We start from the raw sequence: 9,850 nt of genomic DNA, 5'->3' as shown, positions 1-9,850 counted from the left end.
TTTGTGCATTGATGATTGTGCCTAATTTAATTAATGACATGAATGATTTTCTGAATGCTATCATATACATACAAGTGCATTACATGTTGCAAGATTATTTATCATTATTTCATGCAACACAATATGGTTCAATTAGTGCACGAAACAAAGTTAGCACAATTATCATACAAAGTAGAAGTACTGACAGGAGTTCAGTACTCAGGCAGACATGATGTTAAGACACAGAATGAGCCCGAAACCAAGAGTTACACTAGAATAGTGTGTAGGAAAATAGGGATTACAAAACTGCCTTCCGAGTGATAGTCTAAGTGCTGGAAAGTGCCCGAAACACACTAAAACTGCAGAATTCTGCAGAAAACACCAAAATTCAGCAATTTTCAGCTTTTTAACATCAAAATATAATGCAGAATAATTATGGTTTAATAGTCCAGAATACCTTCCCAAGTGTCGGGAATCAAAACTGTCATAAAAGACTACATAAAGCACACTAAACTGCGCAATTTAGCACCTTAACGAACCGGTAGCCAACCGAACAACCGGACACTACCCGAAACACCAAATTTTCACTAGAAGCATTGTTTTATCATTTCCGAGCTAGTTATGGGCACCGAACATCATAACATGTCTTATAAACATATAACACTCATAACACTAAACATAACACTTAGAAACTAACTAGATTTGCTTAACTAGCCATTAAATCACAACTATAACCCCCCCCCATGCTGATGGTCACAAGTGGGTGGGCCCACTTGTGATTTTCTTACCATTGTTTAATTGATTTGTTGTTCCCTTTTGGAGCATAAGAACCCTTAGATAATAAGATGTTGGAAGAACATGATATAAGGACCATGAAGCTTAACCATTAACACTTAACCACTTCACAATACCTCTTTCTCTCCCCCCTCTTCTTGTTCTAGGCTCACCCATCATCACCATACACATCCATTATCATTCCATATTCAACCATTCTAAGATCCTAAGGTGCTAGGAGCTTAGTTATGAAGTTTGGAAGCATTGAAGCTTGAAGGACCACTCCCTAGAGCTTTTATCCACCTTGTTCATCATCATCTTCAACTTGATTTCTTCACTAACCCTTGCGCTAGTAGTAAGCCTCTTGTAACTTGGTTTTACTTCTAATTTTGGTGGTTAAAAGGTTATGTGATGTGTTAATCTAATGAATCTCAAAGAAACATAAGCATGAACATAAACATAACGCTTCATAACATGTAGAACTAAGTTGATATAGTGTATGCATGATGCTTGATTGTTGCTTTCTTGTGATTATGATGTTGATCATCATAAGAAGCTTGCTAGATTGTGATTAAATACATGATCTAGCAAGTGAGAGGATGAATCTTGTGAAAAATCAAAATGATCATCCTTTATGTGACTATGAACTTGAAAATTGAAGTTGTTTTTGTGTAAGATGATGATGGATACATGTTATGAGACTTGTAAATGGATGATTTCAAAAATGATTTTCTCAAGAAACTAAAGTTACTTGCAAGATTTAACAGATCATGACTTTTTAGGAAACTAACCATATTTTTAGTGTTAAATCAAGACTAGAAGCATGTTGTTAACAAGAAGAGTACAAGAAAAATCATTTTTAGAAAATCTTCAAGTAAGTTGTAAAGAACTAAATCTTACAAGAAGGTGATTTATAAACAAATAACCACATTTCTAAGGGTAACTAAACCTACTAAATAACATACTAAGTTACTACAAGTTTTTACAAAACTTCAAGTTCATGATGTGGTGTAAATTGCATGATTTTGGCTCATGGTAAGTGTTGATTGAATTGTTGTTGATTGGTGATGATTTTAAAAGAAAATGATATGCTTTGAAAGTATGGAAACCTCCATTTTTAAGGGAAACTATGACAAAATTTTTGTACAATTTAAACACTTAGAAAAATATTTTTAAACAAGTGTTTATAAGTCAATTCTAACCAATGATTTTCATATAAAATTTGCCATAATTTTTGTTACAAAAATTACAAATATTGGAGGTTGATTTTTGATAAATAAAAGTGACTAAGTATATATTCAGGAAAATATATTTAGAAGTCACAATTTGTGTGCTACTTGTATATTATGTGTATTAGTTATATTATTTTAGGACTTGAAAATAATATAACTTACCAAAATACCAAGAATTATAATATAAAATACTACCAAAACTCTAAGAAAATAAATATATGAATTATACCCGAATATTGGACAAACCGAACATGGAATATGGATTACATATTTATTCCGGAATTAAGTTCATGTATATTTTGACAAATAAGTTAAACGGTATTTTGGAAACCAAAGAAACGGAAATTATAATTTTTACAAGTATTAAAAAAATATATCATATTTTTGTCAAGTAGAAAATACATTATTTTTGAGTAGAGAAAAGATATATATATTTTCTTGAATTATTAGAAGGTATATTATTTTTGGAAGAAAATATATATTTTCTTAAACAAATTAAGAATATATTATTTTGGGTGAAAAATGGATTTATAAATATTTTCTAAGTTAATCTTGAAAATATAATATTTTTGATGTTCAAATGAAAATATGCTTATTTTTTCCAAGGAAGAATTATAGGTAATTTCCTATAAAAGTTTTCTTAAAATAAATATATTTTAAGAATATAAATTGGTGATTTTTATTGGTTAATAATAATATTCCGGAAAATTTAATATGGAAATTAAGTATAAGAATACTTAATAAATACAACAAAAATACGTATCCTCGTACGCACAAATACACACCGGAATACGCCACTAATACTTGGCAAAATACACAAACCTATGAATACACAAGTATAATTATACCCATCCTTGGGAATTATTCATGAAGGATTACAAAACAAAACAAGTTAAAATATATTATTCTAACAAATATTCCAAATAAATGATATATATATAATTTAAGTTAAAATATTATTATTTTAACCAATAATTATACACTTTGAAATGATATAAAGTACATCAAAGACGTAACTCAAAGGATACTAAGTCTTAACAAAGCAACTAAGACTAAAAGTCGTTACACGACCTAAACGTCTAATTAAACATGGCACGTGTGTAGGTAGTTGTACAACTCATAGAAGGACCTTTGAGTATATGAGACAGCAGGACGCAAATCTGTGAGTTCATGTCCCCCTTTTCTTTTAACTGTTTTCAGTTTTATAACTTCGGGGATGAAATACATGTTACAAATATTCCAATGTTTACAATTGGTATGGTAAGCTAAGGAATGAACTGTTAGATCATGTGAATGGGTAGGCGCACACTTAAGACCATTAATCCTCGTATAAGGACCGAGGGACATGAGTGATAGATCTATTTGGGTGTTGCGAGCCCCACCCCTGGGCCGGAAGTGGCCGAAGGTGGTGACTATGTCTTCCAGCCGGAAGCCTGGTACAAAATCCGCAAGGTTTGAGCCTTCCTATGCCATTACACACATGTTAATGTATTAGCTACACATTAATTGATCTGTTCATAGACGCTTTCATACCGGATTTCAAAGGCATACATACAATTGTTTACAAGACTATTTGAACTCATACAAAAACACATGAACTCGCTAAACTTTTGTTGATGTTTTTAAAATTACATGTATTTCAGGAAACGAGATGGATCTTGGGCGCTGGTGTTGTTTTCAAGACATAAATTTCAAGTTTTGATGTCATCCACTTTTGATTTGTAACATCACTTGAAGATATGTTGGTTGAAACTTAATGGCTTGTGTTTGTAACGTTTTTAAACTTATGAATGGATGAACATCATGTTTTAATCATATAGTTGTTTATTATAATTAAATGCAATGATATTGGACAAGTCACACATCATACGCTTCCGCAAAAGTCAGGGTGTGACAGTTTGGTATCAGAGCGTCGATTGTAGTGAACTAGGATTCTTTCTCGAGTCTAGACTACAATCACTAGGATTCTCTCACGAAAAACATTTTCGCAAAATATTTTTCATTGCATTTACAAAAAGCGCCAAGATCCATGAGTCAAACATTTTTCAAAGGAAAGACAAGGCAAAGACAAAGCAATGACAAAGCAAAGACAAAGCAAAGACAATAGTAGGAAGGGAGAATACCTCGACCTATGTGCCAAATGAGGTATAGTCAGTCCATGTGGGATAGACTTGCCAAAGACAAAATGATCCCCCCCCCAAAAGAACACACAAGAGTTATATGTGACATGTTGCATTTATTTGCTTGTATATACTAAGTAACATTATTATCTATTAATCTATGTGCATATATACTTATGGGATTAATTAATGACGAGAACGAGATACCTTCGAATTCGAATCCTATTACCATTCTTGACTCACACAATGCTACTATCGACCTCGCGTTTATAGAGGAGCTCATGACTGAGGTAATCACTAAACAAGACCTTGAGCTCACTCTCCGCGGGAGATGGCTATTCATCCCTCTTGAATGCAAAGGTGTCTGACTACGACAGTGACGGCGAGCGGAGGAGGCAACCTTGGACAGCAACCCTATATGTGGGACGAGGCCCTGAGGCATTTATGAATCCTGAATGACGACGCTCATTTCCAGACAAAGAGAATGAAGTACTTATCTTAAAGGTGCCCCTCAAACTACTATTACTAGGAACCCTCCTTATTCCTGTTCTGTCTAAGCATTGTGCTATTTCGCACGTAACAACAACGGATGTTGGCGCGTGGACCATTATAAAGGTCCATTCCATGCTGAAGGTATGAGGACAGTGGTGTCCCCTCTATGATTGATCAGCTGCTTTGAACGAGAGAAAATTAGGGTGACCATGCAAGATGATTTATTATTACGGGGACCCACGTAATAACAACTTGTAGTGCATGGAAATCCTGGTGGACTCTGCGGGTTAAGCAGATGATCACTATCTAATTGGAATTCCTATATCGTTCTAAATCCCCACCCAGTAGAACATTAACCGAGATGGTCACTATAACACCCCATAAGGTAGGAAGCCTGCCTACGCCCGTTACAACACTTCTACCCGTAGAACGAGTCGTGTGGGACCCGTTATCTAATCAAGTGAAGATTGTCAACACTCAGAAAAGGGTATCCTCAACACTGCAAGATTCTTATGTATGAATTTGTACGGTACTTACAACACCCCCAAAACTTGTCCATGGTAGATGCTATGATAAGACCCCAACCTTTGACATCCGTTTTACCCCAAGGAGGTAGCATGGCGCAAGCTGTGGTGTAACTTATTTACCGCACTCTATTCGGCATTCAGGAAGACTAGGCCGACCATGTTGGGACTCATGGAGCCCAAGCCAAAGCAAGGTATGCGCCGCACATCCCAGTGTGGCAAAGGGGTCCTCCCTATATTGGACAATCGAGAACCATGAAGTATAGAACACATATTATAAGGGCGGAAGTAACCACTCGATATTCTCAACAGATTGTTGTTCCATTTAGGCACATGGAAGACACATGCAAGAAGATTCTTCTCGATCTACACCTCTATCAGTACCTCCGCACTCTTTATCCCGTAGTACACCCATCGTTAGGGTAGTGCATTCACACCCTATAAACCGCTCTACGTTTGCTGCAAAACACAATCCGGTCACAAGGATGAAGTCACGTACCCTCACAACCTTACCTCCGCATTTCCACTATCCCCTCCTACCCGTGGTAGTAATGCATGACCCCATCTCTTGGGAGGTATGCCTGATTTTGTAAAAGTAAAGACTATGGAAGTGTCGGAAACTTGAGGAATAAACAAGGAACTAGGTGAAGGGAAGGCCTCACCGTATTTTGGATAGCACTGGATGACTTGCATCAACTGGAGTAAGGTGACTCCGAGGAGGTTTTCTACGCAAGACTAATTGCAATAAGTTGATATGGTATAAGTAACATACGATGTACCCTTAGCAAGATTTTGTTGTGACTCATTTTACCTCACTACAATGATGAGATGATATTGTTGGGAAAGTATTGCATAGGCCTCATTAGGAATTACCTTACCCATATGCTTATAGTGCACAACGAATGAGCTTGCTTTCACTAATGGACGACAACATTTATTCCAAAATAAATGGTTAATCTCGTCGATAAGGTTTTATACATATGAAGCTCATGGAACCACAGCGAAGGAAACGCTGGTCAAGTCTACTCAGAACCTCTACTTGCAACAGAAGCTGAGCTCGAAGCTCTGAAGATCCAACAAGTTGTTGAAGCAATCGTCCAATACGAAGCAAGCAACACTGCAAACAACAGCAAAATAAGAGGAATCATATTGGGAATCGCTCAGGTGATAACTCATGCCCTAGGCTCTGCCAAGGGCAGAGTAAAGATGGAGAATTCGAATAAACGTCCAGTAAAAGAGAAGACATGGAGTCTTCTCTGGATTGGAACAAGAGGAAGTATACACATTACAAGCAAGACCTTAAGCCGAGCAATAAACATAAGGAAAAACGCTACGACTAGGACAGTAAAGGAATCCGTGACCACAACAAAGGCATGTGATAAAAACTACCAAGAAAAACTACCAAAGTGTAACAGGTGTGGTTATCTTCACACCGGTCCGTGCAGAGCTCATAGGTGTGGAAGTTGTGGCAAGACCGTGCATAGTAAGGAGGCAATGCTGGTCTGGTACGGGGCGTGGTAATAGGAGCCAGGACAGTGATAGAAACCAGAGCGATAGTAGGGAACAGAGCAGCAATGGAAACGACAAGGGCAAAGGTTGCTACGGATGTGGCGACAAAGGACACTAACGGAAGGACTGCCTAAAGAAAAAAAATAAAGTTCGTGGGAGCATTTGTTACGAAAGAAGCACCCAAGGCACGCCAGGACCTGAACGTAGCTACGGGAACGTTCTGTATAAACCAACACTATGCATCCATTTTGATTGATATTGGCGCCAACTTTAGCCTTGTATCTATAGAATTTAAGAACCTACTTGGTCTAGAGGCAAGTAAGCTAGACACCCCCTATTCAATAGGATTAGTGAATGGGAAATTAGTCAAGGAAGATGAAGTTATCAAGGACTGAACACTTGGACTTGGAGAATGAAAGTTCTCTATTGACCTGCTACCAGTTGGTTTAGAAAGTTTTGATGATATAATCGGCATGGATTGGGTATCCAAGAATGGAGCCGAAGATTTTTTTTCATAAGAAAATCGTTCGTATCCCTCTTGTGAATGATGAAACACTTATAGTACACGACCTTCATACAGTTGATGCTAGGACGCTGGGCCTCATAAGGCGAAAGACTGTGACATTTCACATTGGTTATGAGAGCGCAGAAGTGGCTCCAAAGAGGCTAAATAGCCATCCTTGCTCATAATGTCAACAAGCAAACCAAGGAGCCAAGAGTAGAAGACATTCCCGTTGCGAAGGAATATCCAGAAGTCTTTCCCGAAGACTGGCCTGGACTCCCTCCACAGCGACAGGTAGAGTTTCGAATATACTTAGTGCCAGGAGCGGCATCAGTGGCAAAGGTACCTTACTGATTAGTCCTGTCTGAAACACAGAAGCTATCAACACGACTGTAAGAGCTGCCAAACAAGGGAATTTATCAGGCCGAACTTCTCACCTTGGGGAGCTCTAGTATTATTTGTTAGGAAGAAAGACGACAACTTTCGTATGTGCATACAGCCTGATTTGAAAGGAACTCAGACGAGTTAATGAGGAAAAAGTATGGTGCAAAGGTTACAGGGAGTTAAACAACTAACCGTCAAGAATCGGTATCCCTTACCGAGAATTGATGACTTTTTTGACCAACTACAAGGTTCCAGCTACTATTCCAATATTGACATAAGGACAGGATATCATTAATTGAGGATGCGAGAATAGAGTATCCCAAAAACGACCTTACGGACTCGCTACGGGCATTACGAGTCCCTTGCCAGTTGCCACGCCGTTTAGCTTAACGAACACACCGTCGTTATTCATGGATCTCGGGAACCAAGTGTGTAAGCCGTATTGGGATGAGTTCGTGATTATATTTATCGACGACATTCTTATTTGCTCAAAGACCAAGGAAGGTCATGAGCAACACCTGCGAGCTATCTTGGAGCTTTTGAAGAAAGAACAGTTATATGCCAAAGTGCGAATTTGGATTCGCGGGGTGCAAATTCCTAGGTCACATGGTGAAAGAGGATGGAATCCATGTAGACCCTGCCAAGATAGAGGCAATCAAGAATTGGGAAGCACCAAAAACCACAACCGTGATATGACAATTTCTGGGTTAGCAGGCTATTACAAACGATTCATAGAGGATTTGTTTTCCGAGTATTACTCAGCCGCTAAACGTCCCTAACCTAAAAGGATAAGAAGTTTGATTGGGGAGAGAAACAAGAAACAACTTTGCAGACATTGAAGGATAGACTCTGCAACGCACCTATCTTATCCTTACGTGACAGTACCGGTGGATTCGTAGTTTATTGTGATGATTCTTGACAAAGTCTTGGTTGCATGTTGATGCAACAGAACAAAGTCATCGCTTACGCGTCACAACAATTAAAGGTGCATGAGAAGGACTACACGACGCACAACCTTGAACTAGGTGCTGTGATCTTCGCATTGAAGATCTGGCGTCACTTCTAGAATGGTACTCGTTCCACGATCCTTACAGACCATAAGGGTTCGCAACACATCTTTGATCAGAGAGATTTGATTATGGGACAACGTATATAGGAGGAGCCGTTGAATGATTATGATTGTAAGAACGGTTATCACCCGCGTAAGGTGAACGTTGTATCCGACGCCTTGAGTTGCAAGGAAAGCGCAAAGCCTCTAAGGGTGCGAGCCTTAGAGATGAGAATACAAACCGATCTCACCGTTCGGATTCATGAAACCCACCAGGAAACACTTAAACCAGAGAACTTACGAGCTAAATCACTGCGTGGTATGGAAGTGAAATTGGTTCCAAAAGAAGACAGAACATTATACTTCATGGAACAGCTTTGGGATTCAGTTTCGCGACGATATACGTACACTTATACTAGATAAAGCCCACAAGTCAAGGTACTCGATCCATCTTGGATCTGACGAGATGTACCAAGACTTAAAGGATTTTTATCGGTGGCCCAAGATGAAAGCCGATATTGCTACATATGTAGGTAACTGCCTCACTTGCGCCAAAGTTAAGGCGGAACACCCGATACCCTTAGGGCTACTACAACAACCTGAGATTCCTGTCTGAAACTGGGAACGAATCTCAATGGATTATATTACCAACCTGCCAAGAACCAAAAAGGACATGATATGATTTGGGTGGTTGTTAATCGGCTCACGAAGTTTGCACATTTCTCGCCAATCAGTGAGAGAGACAGCACAAGGAATGTTAGCAGAGATTTATCTCAAAGATATTGTGGCATGTCATGGAGTGCATGTACCTATCATATCTGACCATGATGGTCGATTTGTGTCAAGGACCCGGTAATCATTTCAACAAGCTTTTGGTTCACAGTTGAACCATAGTACTGCATTTCATCCTCAGACGGACGGCCAAAGTAAACGGACGATTCAGACTTTGGAGGATATGCTACGTGCATGTGTGATGGATTTTGCGGAAGTTGGGATACTCACCTGCCATTGGTGGAGTTTTCTACAATAACAATCATCACGCCAACATTCGGGCCGCCCCGTTTGAAGCATCAGATGGACGTAAGTGTCGGTCCTCGTTGTGATTGGGTGGAGACCTGTGTTAAAGGGTTTATTGACCCCGGGTTGGTTCAGGAAACTACGGGCAAGATCGTTCAGATACGTGAGTGTATCTGGTCAACACGTGATAGATAGCAGGGTTGCGCCGACAAGCGGCAGAAACCGCTGGAATTTGAGGTTGGTAATATGGTTTCGCTGAAAGTTTCGCC

At 38.9% G+C, this 9,850-nt stretch overlaps 1 protein-coding gene across 1 annotated transcript; it reads left to right on the top strand.

Annotated features, from left to right (window-relative positions):
• Nucleotides 1–7,926: 7,926 nt before the first annotated feature.
• LOC110924590 lies at nucleotides 7,927–8,295 on the top strand. The gene has a single exon (XM_022168585.1). The coding sequence runs from the start codon at nucleotides 7,927–7,929 to the stop codon at nucleotides 8,293–8,295; it is 369 nt and encodes a 122-aa protein (XP_022024277.1).
• Nucleotides 8,296–9,850: the final 1,555 nt, after the last annotated feature.

The sequence above is a fragment of the Helianthus annuus genome, chromosome 17, assembly GCF_002127325.2.
Source record: "Helianthus annuus cultivar XRQ/B chromosome 17, HanXRQr2.0-SUNRISE, whole genome shotgun sequence".
Classification (NCBI taxonomy): domain Eukaryota; kingdom Viridiplantae; phylum Streptophyta; class Magnoliopsida; order Asterales; family Asteraceae; genus Helianthus; species Helianthus annuus.
The sequence above is the reverse complement of the archived record's forward strand: the minus strand, read 5'-3'. Positions and strand labels throughout refer to the sequence as shown.